At 51.0% G+C, this 15,000-nt stretch overlaps 2 protein-coding genes across 2 annotated transcripts in view; one reads left to right on the plus strand and one right to left on the minus strand.

Annotated features, from left to right (window-relative positions):
• unc79 (unc-79 homolog, NALCN channel complex subunit) overlaps positions 1-5,725 on the plus strand; it is a gene marked incomplete at both ends in the record, with an annotated part of 40,166 nt that extends 34,441 nt beyond the window's left edge. The window contains 10 exons of the mRNA XM_079752556.1: positions 74-184; positions 2,235-2,339; positions 2,433-2,510; positions 2,660-2,749; positions 2,862-3,037; positions 3,620-3,803; positions 4,111-4,314; positions 4,585-4,662; positions 4,764-4,805; positions 5,537-5,725. Of these exons, the coding sequence (XP_079608682.1) occupies positions 74-184; positions 2,235-2,339; positions 2,433-2,510; positions 2,660-2,749; positions 2,862-3,037; positions 3,620-3,803; positions 4,111-4,314; positions 4,585-4,662; positions 4,764-4,805; positions 5,537-5,725 (1,257 nt within the window). The remainder of the gene's footprint in view (positions 1-73; positions 185-2,234; positions 2,340-2,432; positions 2,511-2,659; positions 2,750-2,861; positions 3,038-3,619; positions 3,804-4,110; positions 4,315-4,584; positions 4,663-4,763; positions 4,806-5,536) is intronic.
• A 6,186-nt stretch (positions 5,726-11,911) lies between these two features.
• prima1 (proline rich membrane anchor 1) overlaps positions 11,912-15,000 on the minus strand; it is a gene marked incomplete at both ends in the record, with an annotated part of 11,535 nt that continues 8,446 nt past the window's right edge. Inside the window, one exon of the mRNA XM_079753024.1 lies at positions 11,912-12,014. Coding sequence (XP_079609150.1) covers positions 11,912-12,014 — 103 coding nt within the window. The remainder of the gene's footprint in view (positions 12,015-15,000) is intronic.

Genomic DNA, 15,000 nt, shown 5'->3' on the forward strand with positions numbered 1-15,000 from the left:
CCTCCTTTAACCCATGACCTCCATCCTGCTCCACCTTTAACCTGTGACCTCCTGCCCCCCCTGGTCCTTTCAGAGCCTCCTGGAGCCCTTCTCCAAGCTGGTGAGCTTCGTCATCCAGTACGGGGTCTTCAGCCTGTCCTACCTGGTGGAGCTGTGCGGCCTGTGCTACAGAACCTTCAACAAGGTACCCCGCTCTGATGTCTGTGCTTCTTCTCCCCACATGCGTCACTGCGTATCGTTGGCGTCATAGCATAATCGCCTAAGTCATATTTTAATCTTGTATTTAGCGTCAAAAATGCCTAAGTCAAATAGATGACTAAGGCAGATGGTGATTATGGAATGTAAAAAGCCCTCTGATTGACTTAGGATCTAGCCAATGAGGCACAGTGAATCTGCAGCGTTAGGAGAGTAGAGTTAGGTTAGATATAACAATGTGGCCAAAAAATGACTGAGGCAATCATGCTATGAGGCTAACGACATTTAGTGGCGTAGCAGGCGCTCTCTGTGCGAGAAAGGATAGACTAAACACACCGAATAAAACGATTGTCGCAAACATGTCCACAGGTTCTCTGCGGTTTTGGCAGCGTTGGCTCGGCGTTCCTCCGGGGGCAGACCTTGTGGTTGCGTGTCACACGTGATTAAGTAGGCAATCAGCTCGTATTGATTAACATGATTAGTGACGGAGCCGGGCCTGGCGAGGGGAGCTCTCTGAGCACGGTGTCAGGGGAGGCTGGAGCCAGGGCCGTCTGCCCCGTCTGGGGAGATGGATCCTCTCTCTGCCCCGCCGCTGTCCGCGCTGCATGCTTTATGTCTCCTGCAGTATTGATTCTCTACACTCTGTTTAATCCCTCACCGAATAATATCCGCCTTTCAAAACACCCGGTCCGGATGACCAATGGCTTTGTGGGGTCCGCCCCGCCCCTCCCCCTCGCCCGCCCTCACTTCCCGGCGGGCGGGGGGGTGAAGGTCTGAACACCGGCTACGGAGGTGGTCGTGTTGATGGGAAAAGGCTACTCTTCTCACATCTGGGGGGAAACTTTGTTCAGTCACCTTTGTGTTGGCCCAGAGCTGGTCTGTCCTCTGTCCCCCTGACGGGAGAAGTTGAGCTTTGCTTTGTTACTAAAAGACCCGCACAATTAACTTTTAATCAGTGCAGTGCTGCGTCCAGCAATGCACCACACGCTTATAAGCAACGCAATGGAAAGGTCAGCAGCATAGCCTGCATTCCTCCAGGAGCAGGGTGGGGGGGGGGGGGGGGGGGGGAGTGTTACACTGACACCAGTATCAGTAAACACAAATGGAAACAGAGAGAGAAAGAGAGAGGGATACAGAGAGATAGGGAGTCAGGATAGAGAGGATAGAGCAAGAGAGAGGGAAACAGAGACACATGAGAGAGGGGAGGTGAGGAGATAGAGACGGAGAGAGAGGGAGAGGCTGAGAGAAATGAGGAGGTAGAGAGATGAGAGAGGGAGATGAAAAGAGATGAGAGAGGGATGAGGAGAGAGGGAGAGCCAGAGAGATGAGGAGGGAGAGAGAGGGAGAGCCAGAGAGATGAGGAGGGAGAGAGAGGGAGAGCCAGAGAGAGATGAGGAGGGAGAGAGAGGCTGAGAGCGATGAGGAAAGAGAGAGATGGGGAAACAGAGAGATGAAGCGGGAGGGAGAAGGAGGACAGAGGGAGAGGCTGAGGGAGATGAGGAGGCAGAGATGAGGAGAGACATAAGAAGAGAGCGCTATGAGAAGAGAAAGATGAGGAGGGAGAGAGATGAGGAAAAAGATGAGGGGAGAGGCAGGCGAAGGGAGATGAGGAGAGAGGCATGCGAGGGGATGACAGTGTGGTTTGTAAACAGGCAGCTGGGCTTTGTGTGGCAGGGATGAGCAGAGAGAGGAGTCTGTCCTCAGGGAGGGAGCAGGCAGCCTGACAGCCTCATCTGAGCTGACTGGGATTCAGGGACGAGAGATCTGGACTGGCCTAAATCTATTCCTCAGTCTCCCCTTCTCTCCGTGCATTCTCCCGCTCGCTCGCCCTCCCTCCCTCCCCTCCCCGCCCCCTCCCTCTCGCTTCCCTGAATGTCCTTCGCTCTCTCCATTCAGGCGACAGAGTTTATGCTCCACTCACAGCATGAGTAAAGGGCGGGCGATAAAGGAACAGTACATTTACTCTCTCTCTTTCTCTCCCATTCTCCCCATCTCTCCCTGTCTCTCTCTCCCCTCTCGCTGTGTCCTCTCGTACCCAGGAGAGGGATAAGTTCTACATGTCTCGCATTGTGGTTATGGAGCTCCTGCAGGCCTTGAAGTTCAAGTCCCCTCTCCCCGACACAAACTTACTGCTGCTGGTTCAGGTACCGACCACACTTTGCCCCCGGTTCCGCTGCACCAGTGGTGAGCTTCGCGTGACACAGGGGACTGAGTGGTTGTGGATGTTCTGTGTTCAGTTTGTCTGTGCAGATATTGGAACGCGGCTGGCGGAGTCCACCATCATCCAGAAGCACATGATCTCATCGCTGCCAGTGGTAAAGCCTTCCTCACGGGTTTATTTCCGTAAAAAGCTTCTAATGAAAATCAAAGTCTCGGCAAACAACAAAGCAGGGAGCCCACCCTGTTCCCCCTGATGACGGATGAACCGAATCAATGCGAGACGTGGCCTGGCCTTCTCTTTCAGTGCTCGACGGCGGCGATGGAGTGCATGCGGCAGTACACCAGCGAGCTGCTGGACTTCATCGCTGACATGCACACACTGACCAAACTCAAAGTGAGGCTCGGGTTCATGCCCTCCGTGACGCGTCAATCACCACGGCTAGTATCGGTGTCGGCAAATCTGTTGTTCCCGGCTCACCGGTGGACCCTTTCACCCCTGTTCTCAGAGCCACATGAAGGCCTGCTGCCACCCCCTGCACGAGGACACCTTCGGGGGCAACCTGAAGGTGGGCCTGGCCCAGGTGGCCGCCATGGAGATCAGCAAGGGCAACCACCGCGACAACAAGGCGGTGGTCCGCTACCTGCCCTGGCTCTATCACCCACCCTCCGCCATGCAGCAAGGGTAAGTCATGGCCACGTTATTCACCCAGAACCAAGATGGCCGCTTGGTGAACGAAGCCAACAGTAGTGGATAGGAGTTAGCTTGTTTTTCTGCTATGCATTAGCTTGAGTTTCTCTGGTAGTTGTAACAGTGTGCAAACAGTATCTACTAACAATCTAAACAGCTTAGTAACTATCATCTAACCATGATATTCAGAGGTATTTTTGCGTAGCTCTCTTTTGAATTAGCCATTAGCTTGCGTTTCTATCGGGCATTCTACCGAGTCAGTAACTTCTTCGGTATCTGGTGGATGATATTGAACGTGCTGTTGTTGTATTTGGCCGTTTAAATATTGTCCATTAGCGTCTCAGTTTCTATGGTAATGATATCAGTGCGTTCAGTATCTAACTGTAACTGATGCTAGGCTTTATCACGTAGTGTTACGCTCTAGCTAACCTTGCCCAGTATTGTTTGTTAGCGCAGTACCAACAGTGTGTTCAGCCTCTAAGTGTAACCGATGATAGGCTATCCCTTATGTTGTCTAATCTAGCTTGATAGTGTGCGTTAGCTTGGACTCCTCACTATACCTTGTCTCGTGCCCAGGCCCAAGGAGTTCATCGAGTGCGTGTCCCACATCCGGCAGCTCTCCTGGCTGCTGCTGGGGTCGCTGACGCACTGCGCCCTGTTCCAGGGCTCCAACGCCTGCATGCCCATCCCTCTGGACGCGGGCTCGCACATCGCAGACCACCTCATCGTCATCCTCATCGGCTTCCCCGAGCAGTCCAAGGTCTGGGCGGTTACTATTCTAACATGTCGTTATCTGACGCTTTTATCCGGTGAACTCAAAAACAGGCCATTAAAGGGAGGGTATGCTAATTATTTTAGAAGCATTTCTATATATTTTTTTGGCCCTTTGGATTGAACCCTGAACCTTTCAGCTGGGCTTCAAACTCCCTACCCACTCTGTCCACTAATACAAAGAAAACCAACGGTTTGCCATAAAAAAGAATCCATCTCTCCTCTGTCCTCTCTCCTCCCTCCTTTCTCTCCTCTCTCTCCTCTCTCCTCTCTCCTCTTTCTCGATGCCGTTGCAGACGTCGGTGCTCCACATGTGCTCCCTGTTCCACGCCTTCATGTTCGCCCAGCTGTGGACCATCTACTGTGAGCAGGCGGCGGCGGCGCCGGCCCTCCAGAACCAGAACCACAACGAGTTCTCCTCCAGCGCCATCCTGACGGGCCTGGAGTTCTGGAGCCGCGTCACGCCCAGCATCCTGCAGCTAATGGCGCACAACAAAGTGGTGAAGAGCCCGTCTGTTCCAACTCCCGATCCTCCCTCCCCTCCCCCCCTCCCCCCCGGCCTGCCGGGAGCGCGTCTAGCTTCAATCCTGCAGATCAGGTCTTCTCGTTCAGAAATAACGGCTAAACGGGAGATGTGCACCGAGGACATCGCGGTCGCCTCTGATGTGTAAACTCGTACTTTGGACAATTTGTGTTTTCTTTGAAAGAGTGAGACGGTAAAAGGAAAACTATCTAATGCACACATTGGCGGTGCTCTCCTTCCCCTCCAGATGGTGGAGATGGTGTGCCTTCATGTCATTAGTCTAATGGAAGCCCTGCAGGAATGCAATTCAACTATATTTGTCAAGGTTAGGCACTTTGCAAGTTTCACACACAAACACACCACAGTTCTTCGTGTGGACGTGTGAGTGTTTTAACATCTTGTGGTTTGAACATCTTGCCTTCTCAGCTCATCCCCATGTGGCTGCCCATGATCCAGTCCAACCTCAAGGTAACCTCTTGAACTCTCTTCCGATCATTCCATATATTTTGTACTCATTTATTGTATGATTGTACGTCTTTGTACGCTTACAAATAGTACTTAGCATCATGTAGCGTCTTATCCTAGCTATCTTTGTTGTTTACGGATGATGGGTTAACCTAACAATTGTTAGTGCTTGGCACTTGGTTCTATGAACATCCTTACTGTTCTGGCAGCGATATATTGTTTCTCTTTCTTCCTCTTTTCTTTGGATAAAAGCGTCTGCCAAATGCCCTAAATGTGAATGCAAATGTTCTAACACATGGACAGACAGCTCTGTTCCCTCTGAGGGGTCTGGGGGGGTCTCCCAGTGTCAGGGGGGGTCTAGGGGGTATGGGGGTGTGTGGAGGGGTCTTAGGTGCTCTTAATGGGTCCTAGCTATCTTTGTTGTTTATGGATGATGGGTTAACCTAACAATTGTTAGTGCTTGGCATTTGGTTCTATGAACATCCTTACTGTTCTGACAGTGATATATTGTCTGAGGGGGTCTGAAGGTCTCCCAGGGTCTGAGGGGGTCATAAGGGGTCTGGGGGGGGTCTGATGGTGTCTCCCAGGGTCTGAGGGGGTCATAAGGGGTCTGGGGGGGGTCTGATGGTGTCTCCCAGGGTCTGAGGGGGTCATAAGGGGTCTGGAGGGGGTCTGATGGTGTCTCCCAGGGTCTGCCATGGCTGACCCTGTCCGTGTTTCCCCCTTGTGTCCAGCACCTGTCTGCGGGGCTGCAGCTGCGTCTGCAGGCCATTCAGAACCGCGTGAACCACCAGTCGCTGCAGGGCCAGGCCCCGGGGGCCCTGCCGCTGGCCCTGCGCAAGTGGCTGCAGTGCACCCAGTTCAAGATGGCCCAGGTGGAGATCCAGTCCTCCGAGGCCGCCTCCCAGTTCTACCCCATGTGACCCCCTCCGTGCGGCCCGCCCAGGGACTCCAGCAGGCGCCCACTTTGACCCGAGCAAAAAAATGAATCTGCATCCAATGACACTTAATGAGGAGGTCTGAAGCTGGAGAAACGTCAGAGAGAACGGCCTTCAGGTTCAGGAGAGCGGTTCAGAAGAGCGGGCGGTCTTCAGGAGAGCCTACAGTGTTCAAGGTTCAGGAAAGCGGTTCAGAAGAGCGAACGGTGTTCAGGTTCAGGAGGGCGAACGGCCTTCTGGTCCAGGGGTGTCCAGGAGGCAGAAGCAGTGCCATGTCGGTGTATCAGGTGCCAGAATGTACATAAACCAACGAGAAATTGATATACCGAATATCTTTATGGTATATATAACAGAGAGTATCTGAGATGTTTATTCACTGCGAGATAGATTCACACTGCGGTCTTCATAACGTTGAACTTTTTAGAATACCTGGTTCCAAGAGGATGAATAAAAGCAGTTTTTTTTTTGTAAATGTGTCCACTCCTTTCTGTTCTGAGCTCAAAGACCCCCTCCCTTCTGGTGAAGGTATCAGGGTACACCTTCTGGTAACAGTGCTGGTGGGGGCGGGTTGGGCAGGGTAGAGGGTAGCCCCTTGATCTAATTTGGGAGAAACACACACACACACACACACACCCACGCACACACACGCACACACTCCCACACACACACACATACACAGAAACACAGACACCGACACACACTTACACACACACTCAGACACACACACACACAGCTGCCCTGGGTTTACCGGTAGCGGTGGAGGGCGGGGCCTCCTGGAAGAGGCCCTCAGCAGCAGCAGCAGGGAGACGGAGCAGCTATCAGAGCAGGCTGTCAGGGGCCGTCAGTCATGCCGCCCCACCCCATCAGCGGGCCCATCGATCAGGGGCCGGGGAGGGGCGGGGGGCCTCCGTAACTCGATAAGGCGGAGCAGGACATCAGAGGTAAACAAGACTATCTCCACCCCTCGGACGGAGGCGCGGGTGGTGCGGTGAGCCCGGCCTCCTCGCTGGCAACAGCGATAGGGATTTGCCGGCGCACATACCACGTAAACAGGATTACCTTGGGCCTAATGCGGTTTGGGCTGATTAAGCATTGTAGCGAGGTCTAACGACGTTACAACAGGCCCCTCGTCTGGGGATAACAGATGAGATGACAGCCAGGCAGAGAGGAACCCTGAGCCGAGCATTAATCCTGGTGGTTCTTCAGCGGCGAGCGCTTCGTTACCAGGCGGGGAGAGTCGTCGGAACAGATGGCTCAACATTTATTAACTTTTGAGAAGATATCTCTGACCAAAGTAAGAGAGAGAGTTTTTTTATGAGATTTTTTAGAAAGAACGAATAAGTGCTGTCCTGATGGTATGGATAAGGAATACACATGAGCACGCACGTAAAATGACCCACGGTGAACCCAGCTAGATGAACGCTGCTGTAGGGCCCCTACTTATCTCTCAACTAACAGCTCTGCTTCTGGTGTGTGTGTGTGTGTGTGTGTGTGTGTGTGTGTGTGTGTGTGTGTGTGTGTGTGTGTGTGTGTGTGATCCAGAGTGAGGCTAGGTTTCACTGTGTACGTTTGTGTGCAAACCCACAAACACACACACACACAAACACACACACACACACACACAGCGTGTGTTTATGTCATCCAAAGTGTCAGCTAGGTTTAATTGTGGCTATGCATATGCGTGTGATCCTGTTCACACATGTTTGCATTTGTGTGTGTGTCTGTGTGTGTGTGTTTGTGTTGGTGTGTGTATGTGTGTATGTGTGTAATCAAGTCCCCAGGCGCAGTCACTGTTGTGATCGTTTGAACTTGCAGCCCTTTCTAAAATGCTCTCTCTCTCTTCCTCTCTCTGCCCCTCTTCCTCTCCCCACCCTGCCTCTTTCACTCTCTCTCCTTCTCTCTCTCTCTCTGCCTCTTTCCCCCTGCCTCTCTCTCTCTCTCTCTAGCTCTCTCTCTCTTTCTCTCTCTCTCTGTCTCTGTCTCTGTCTCTCTCTCTCTCTGTCTCTCAGTCTCCCTCTCTCCCTCTCTCTCTGTCTCTCAGTCTCTCTCTCTCCCTTTCTCTCTGTCTCTCAGTCTCCCTCTCTCCCTCTCACTCTGTCTCTCAGTCTCTCTCTCTCCCTCTCACTCTGTCTCTCAGTCTCTCTGTCTCTCTCTCATTAGCAGCAGCCGCAGCAGCAACAGCAGCTTATGTAATCACCGTCCCACAGGTATCCAGCACATGCTCCGCCCGGCCGGGCTGCCGACCGCCTGTTGGAGGAGCATGTGGGAGCGGTGACCTGATGGGCGGCTGGGCTAATTAACGATGACCAGAGGCCTCTCAGGCAGAGAGGGTGTGAGTGGGTCCTCCAAGATGGTGAAGGTCAGCTTTGAAAGGATTTGGCAAGCGCTTTTAAACACACACACACACACGCGGCACTGCAGAAGCACCACGCAGGAGGACGCACACACACACACACACAGACACACATTCACACACATGCCAACCACAGAAGCATGCACGCACACATGTACATGCATACATTCACAGGCACACACACACGCATACGTGCTCACACATGTACATGCACACAGACATACATACATGCTGACACGCGCGCACACTCACACACATGCACACAAACACACACACACACACAAACACACATACTCCTTTGTAAATTTGTAAAGACACCATCGAAGAAGAAGTCCTCGTATCGTCTCAGGATTTCTCTTGTGGTTGGTGAAGACCCGTGTCTCTGCCTCTCTCTCTCTCTCTCTCTCTCTCTCTCTCTCTCTCCATCTCTCAGTCTCTCCTGTCACATTGCTTTCATTACAGTAGAGTCCACAGTGCACTTGCTGGACAATCCATGACTGTTTAAATTGCTCACCGTGTCTATTGGCATTAGCATCAAGCACCACTGCTGCTGCAGAGAAGGATAGGAGTGCTATGTAGTCACTCACATGGTAACGCATTGACATTCCTCTCTGCTGCTCTGACTCACCAACACACACCCATACCTCTCATGTCCAATACACATGTACTATTCACTGATTTAGCCAGATCTAATGTACAATACACAAGTATTATACTCCTGATTTAGCCAGCTCTAATTTACAATACACAAGTACTATCCACTTGGTGCAATTTACGATTCATGATGCTCTATATGTGGTATATTTATTCTCAATATGATATGAAGCGAAATTACTTGAATATATGAATACAGTTAATTATATATATTTGATAATATAAGAACTCTATTAAATATGTTTTAATACACTTAATAGGTTTGATTCTTAATAGAATGAATCCCATTATCTTATCAATCTATTTGGTTTCTTCTAAAGTCTAGAGTGGTTTATCTTCAGCTGTGCAGCCACAGACTGAAACAGAGCCCTGATATCTGTGTCATTTATTAATATATCAATCGTTACACTATGTAATTAGATGGCATCATTAAACCTACGTGGATTAAAATAGACACAGGGGTCAGAGTTGGTGAGGTAATGGACTGGATGTGATGCAGAGAAAGCGGGCCTTGGGAGCAGCCTAATATAACTAGTTATCACCGGGCTGGTCTTTATGGTTCATCTCCAAAACACTGGACTACAGGGGTGTCAATATGAACAGTTTTATTCAAAACTGAAAAAATGAGTGATGGAATCGACTTCTGCACATGGTCCTATCAGTTTGATATGATGCATCAGCAGTGCATTGACTATTGATTGCCATATTTACATGAAAGGCTTGCTTCGTCGATATAACCACGCACGATACACATACCTCTACTTTGTAGCACACTGTTTATTTATTCTTTACTATGTATAAATAGATGTTCTGTTATGCTGTACATGTAATTAACAGTCCAGAAGGCAGATATTAATATCAATATTTACATTCATGCATCCATCATTTCTCTCATATGGGTACATTGTAGGGTATACTGTTTTATAATACCTGTGCATGTTTTAATGCAAATGAGTATTTCCAAAATGTCAACAGTTTAGCCTATGTCTACAATATACTGACAGCGACAGAGTACGACCGACTCTCAGACAAAACACTTGCCTGCATGCACGTTCAAGGCATACAGACAGACAGGCAGACAGACAGGCAGACACAGACCAGCAGGCAGACAGACACACAGACATGGCGGAAGGCAGACAACCACACACTCACACAAACAGACACACAGACACACAAACAGACACACATGACAGACAGACAGACAGACATACACACACACACACATATATCCACATCTTTAATGTTATGAAGCAGCACAGTATTGATTGACACTCCGGTCAAAAGGGGTTGAGTTATTGTACAAGGGGCTTGTGGAGGATGTGTCTGAGACAGGACTTGAGTGACAAACGTACCACTCTGCAAGCTGATCTCTGACTATTGGCTAAGCCTGCTGTCACTCACCAGCTGCAAGGTCAGCTCTGCCCCCCCCCCCCCCCCCCCTATTGGTGATTAGATGGCTCTCTTGGCAGATGGCTAAGTGAAGATTGCGGAGTCCAAATAAAACATATCTTCAGGCATCTTGCAGACTTCAGGACTCTAAACTAATGAGACATAAAATAAGCAAACTAAGTGTAATGGCATACTTGTTTATATCGTAGGGGCATTGCACTTTTAGACAAGACAAAGGATGAGAGATAATGGAAATGAAAATAGAATGGGGATGGGGGGGGGGGCGGTTGTAACGCAATGCAGAGATCCTAATGTAAACACATTCGCAGAGCGCCTCGCAGCGCTCCCTGTCTCTTGTGTCGAAGTCTCGGGGAACGTGGAGAAAGGCGTCTCAGACTGCCAGAGATGAAACCACTGACACCGAAACTCTTTGCAAAGCAAGCGCCTTTTCTGCATCAGTGTCTCATCTGACAGGCGGGCTCAATGCATCGGGGCGTCACGGTGAAAGAATTATATGGTTTATGAATAATTCACATGGAAAAATAGACAACAAGAGAATAAAATAAAAAGATTCTTATCATTCACGATGTGAAAAACTAAAGGGACAGTGTTGTTTAGCTATGGAAACAAACTCAAAGATAGCTAACGTAATAAATAGATTAACAAATGGACATATTTTACATTGAGTCTACTGTATAAGTACTTAGTGGCAATACTTTATAAAGGGAAATCGGCGTATCATCCTATGGTGATACTGCTTCACTTTTTCAATAGATTTAATATTTTTTTAATTGCATAGTCAGACGAATAATCCCCATCTCCGAGCCAGAACCATGCCTCTCACAAAGTATGTCGCTAAAAAAATGCAAAACGCCTTAAAAAAAAAACAGCCAGTGACAGACGGTGAGGATTCTAAAAAAATGTTTGCATTCTCCATAAAAACTGCATGCACGTTTTTTTGTTTGTTCTTATTTTCTCTTGGGTGCGCATGTGTACGTGTTTATGCGTGAGTGTGTGTGTGTGTGTGCGTATGTGTGTGCGTGTGTGTGTGAGAGAGAGATGTTCTGTCCTTTAGGCTCCAGGGCTCCTGTATTGTCCGTAGGTTTCTGTCGCAGATGTCAACGAGAGAGACACAAAGTGTGTTGTGTAGTGGGTCTACTGCAGACTGACACACACACACACACACACACACATACACACACACATGCAGACACACACACACGCAGACACACACAATCACACACACACACGCAGACACACACACACACTCATACACAAACACACAGTCAGACACACACACACACAGTCAGTTCCCTCCTCCAGTCAGCAGGCCTGTCAGCAGCACTCGCTGGCTTTCCTAAGAGTGTGGTGTGTTCAGCCTGCTGTGTCTTCACCGCCACCGTGGGGGTCTACTCCCCTCCACACCCCCCTTCCCCCATTTCCCCCCCCCCCCCCCCGTCTCTCTCTCTACGTGCGATTTTGTTCTTCCCTCTCTCCATCTTCGTGGAGCTGGAGGATGCGTCCCTCGTCAAGGCGACGAGGTGAACGCTGAGTTTCGGGAAATCTCGGGTCAAAAAACCCCACAGACGACAACAACAACAACAACAACAACAGCCCTTGGAGCCGTTTGGATGAGGGGGGGATCGTCAGTGTTGGTCGGTTGTTGTTTGGCGGAGGTGGAGGGGCGGGCGGGGCAGGGCGGGGCGGGGGGGGGGGGAGGTGTCAGAGATGACTGAACGGTGGGGGCCCCGGTGTCCCTGGATCGGGGACGGCCCCTACACCCCGGCGTTGTTGCTGGTGCCCGTGGCCTTCTTGCTGCGCGTGCTCATGGCGTACTCGCCGCGACTCGTCCCGTTCTCCTCCTTCCTTAATGGTTTCCTGGGGAAAACAAAAATAAAACGAAAACAAATAAATGCCAGTGGTGGGGAGGGACATTTCAAACTGACATTGGGCCGTTACCAGGCTGACAACCTTTGGGTTGATTTGATTTGTGCATGAGGGAAAGCCCTGCTCCCATCAATTCGAATTAGCTCGACGTGCAAAAAAACAAAAACAAACTTAAAGGCCAATTTGCTCGTTGAGGGAATAAATTGGCAGGAGACGGGGGATACGGCAATTAGATAGACAGCCTGGGAGATAGCATTTCACCCCGGCTAAGTGATGAGTATGTTTATGCATGTCAAAACGTCTCAGGAATCCCATCAACGCTCAGCCCCGGTCAGACATCATCCAAACAGCCCGTTCCCCTCCAATACTTCAACGGAGCACTCGGTGGTGCGGACAAAATAACAAACATGCACACATGCAGCTCGCTCATACTACCCATGCTGTCCCCGTGGTTCTATGGAGAGCGGCTTCGTTCAATGAAGACCCTTTTCATGCAACTCTCTGTGCTTTTGCGGTTATTATATTTGTCCAGTGTACTGTGGCTTCTTCACAGAACCCCCCCCCCCCGACCCATCCATCCATCCATCCCCAGCCTCTCCTTGGTCCCGGGCTTATGTAATTCCAAGAGACGGATCTGAATACAGTCCCTGCCGTCATTGTCCCATTCAACACTGTACAGAGCCTTCACTGACCCACGGCTCCCCTTAAGCTATATCTTAGCTCTGTGTCTCCTCCATCTCTGAAAGCCTGTGCTGTCCGCTCTGAACTCGCCTCGATGGACATCCAACTTGGATCCCAGTAAGGTCCTGTGGTGGTTGGTGGACCCGTTGGTGTTGAGGAGGAGCCATCCATTTAGAAAGGAGATATGAAGTAGATCCTGGCCCACGTCCAAGTTGAAAGATTGGGCCAATGAAACGCAAATAGGCAAGTCTTACTTTCTGGAGTGTGTGAAATGCTGCGTTTAGGCTGGGATAGTACATATGTAGTACATACATAACAGGGTAGTTACATTACGTGGTCTTTTTACGCATAGTACTAGTAGACAACATCATGAATGCCTCAGCCTCTTGGATGTGAGTCATGTCCTGTGGTGCCTTGCAGTTGAAAACCTCTCCGGGATTCATGGTGTGAAAGCTGTGCTACAGAAACCCTCCCCTAAGCGAGTCACCAGCATCCTTCCTGTTGGGGGGGGGGGGTCAGCCATCTATCTGGGTAACAGATTACTGCCGTGATGTCATCTCTGGGGGTCCTTCTGAGGGGGGTTTCATCTGCAGGGCTCGAACGCTGTGCAGGCTCGAGCCCGTGATGCATGCAGGACATAGGCCTGGGCCAGGAAGACGCAGCCCTCCAACCTCAACCCCCCCCACAGGTAGGAACCACATACTTTTCCAGGGCTGATGGACACAGGACGCCAGCGGGGATGTGCCGCCGTTCTCTCGGAGTGACCCAAGGTATTATTGATCACGGGATTGAGAATCCACCGGCTGCTCTTCGCTCCCCCGGATCGGAAGTGAAGCCGCAGGAAAAGATCGTAATTCCCCTGGTCGTTATTGACACGCTCCTTCATTTCAGCTAGGAGATCGTTGTTTTAGTTTTGTAAAGTAGCGCACCCCCCACCCTGAAACAGAGTCTGCCAGGTCTGCGCTGGACCCTTTGGGCGAGTGATGGGGTCGGGTCCCGTCGCCCGGACGTGAGGATGTGGGTCAGTGTCCGGGGCAGACCGCTCAGGCCCGGCCAGACCCTCTCCAGCGGGGCGTTTAATAAATGATGGCGGGCTGGAGGACAAGGGGCGGGCCCCTTACACCGGGCCCCACGCCGGGCCCCTACGTTACGCTCCGCCGGGCGGTCCCATGAATATTTGATGCGGAAGCTGTGCAGTCACATGACACAGGGCCGTTTGAAGTTTGTGGGGATGGATGGCGGCAGAAAATTGGGGCTGTTTCCACATGACTCCCGCCATCTGGACGGGGAGCAACACGCGCTGCTGCGGTTCAAAGACAACAACAACAACCCACACCCCACCTGCCGAGAGAGGAACGGAAAATAAGCAAGGAGAGTGGGAAGGACGGCGGTCTGCGCACGTCGTCGTCCTCAGCTGCTGGAGTTGGAGACGGAAGCGGAGTTCATAACGATGATTCAGTAACAAGTGTGCACTCGCTTCAACATGGCTTTGGTTTTCTTTTCATCACTCCTTCCCTTAAATAAAGTATTTTGAACCACGATCCCTGGAAGGGCCCCAGTGCTGTGGTGTGTGGCCCCGCTGCGTCGACACCAGCATCGCTCCGGTGATCAGCGGCGCAGTGTGTGTTGTTGTTGTTGTTGTTTGCTCTGCCTTCCTGGATGGACAGCAGCCCGGACTGCACCACCGGGCTCTTTGATTTGGGATGCGGGAGGACCAGCGTGGGTCTGAATGCTCCCCTCGGCCCTTGCCCTCCCCGCCGCGTTGGACCGGGCTGAATAGAAGTGGAGGGGGCGCGGGGTGACATCCAAGCCCTCCGCCGCTGACAGATGACTGGCACACGCAGATGATAGGAAACACAACAGAAGGCCAGGAGGGCTGGGGAGACGCAGTGCTGCTGGCTTCTCTGGCATCTGAGGCGCCCGGGCCCTGGCCAGGGGCCAGCCAGTTTCTCTTTGGGAAAGCCCTGAGTGCTACCAGTCTAGAGACGTCCCTCCCTCTCTTTGTCTCTCTCTCTCTCGCTCTCTCTCTCTCTTTCTCTCTCTATATATATGCATATATACTTTTATATATAGGCCTTAACTGCCTGTTATAATAGGTAATGAACCCCTATTTCCACTTGCTATCGACAGACAGCCCTTACTGTTCTTAGCCAGCCCGGGTCTACAGACACCCTGATACTACCCACCCTGTTCCTCGCGTCTCTCAATGATTAGCGCAGATGTGACCCATTTCATCATTTCCTCTAACGCGTTCTCTCAGACTTCTTTGCGCACTTTTGGCTGGGGACTAATGAGG

The sequence above is a fragment of the Pollachius pollachius genome, assembly GCF_949987615.1.
Source record: "Pollachius pollachius genome assembly, chromosome: 15".
NCBI classification, from domain to species: domain Eukaryota; kingdom Metazoa; phylum Chordata; class Actinopteri; order Gadiformes; family Gadidae; genus Pollachius; species Pollachius pollachius.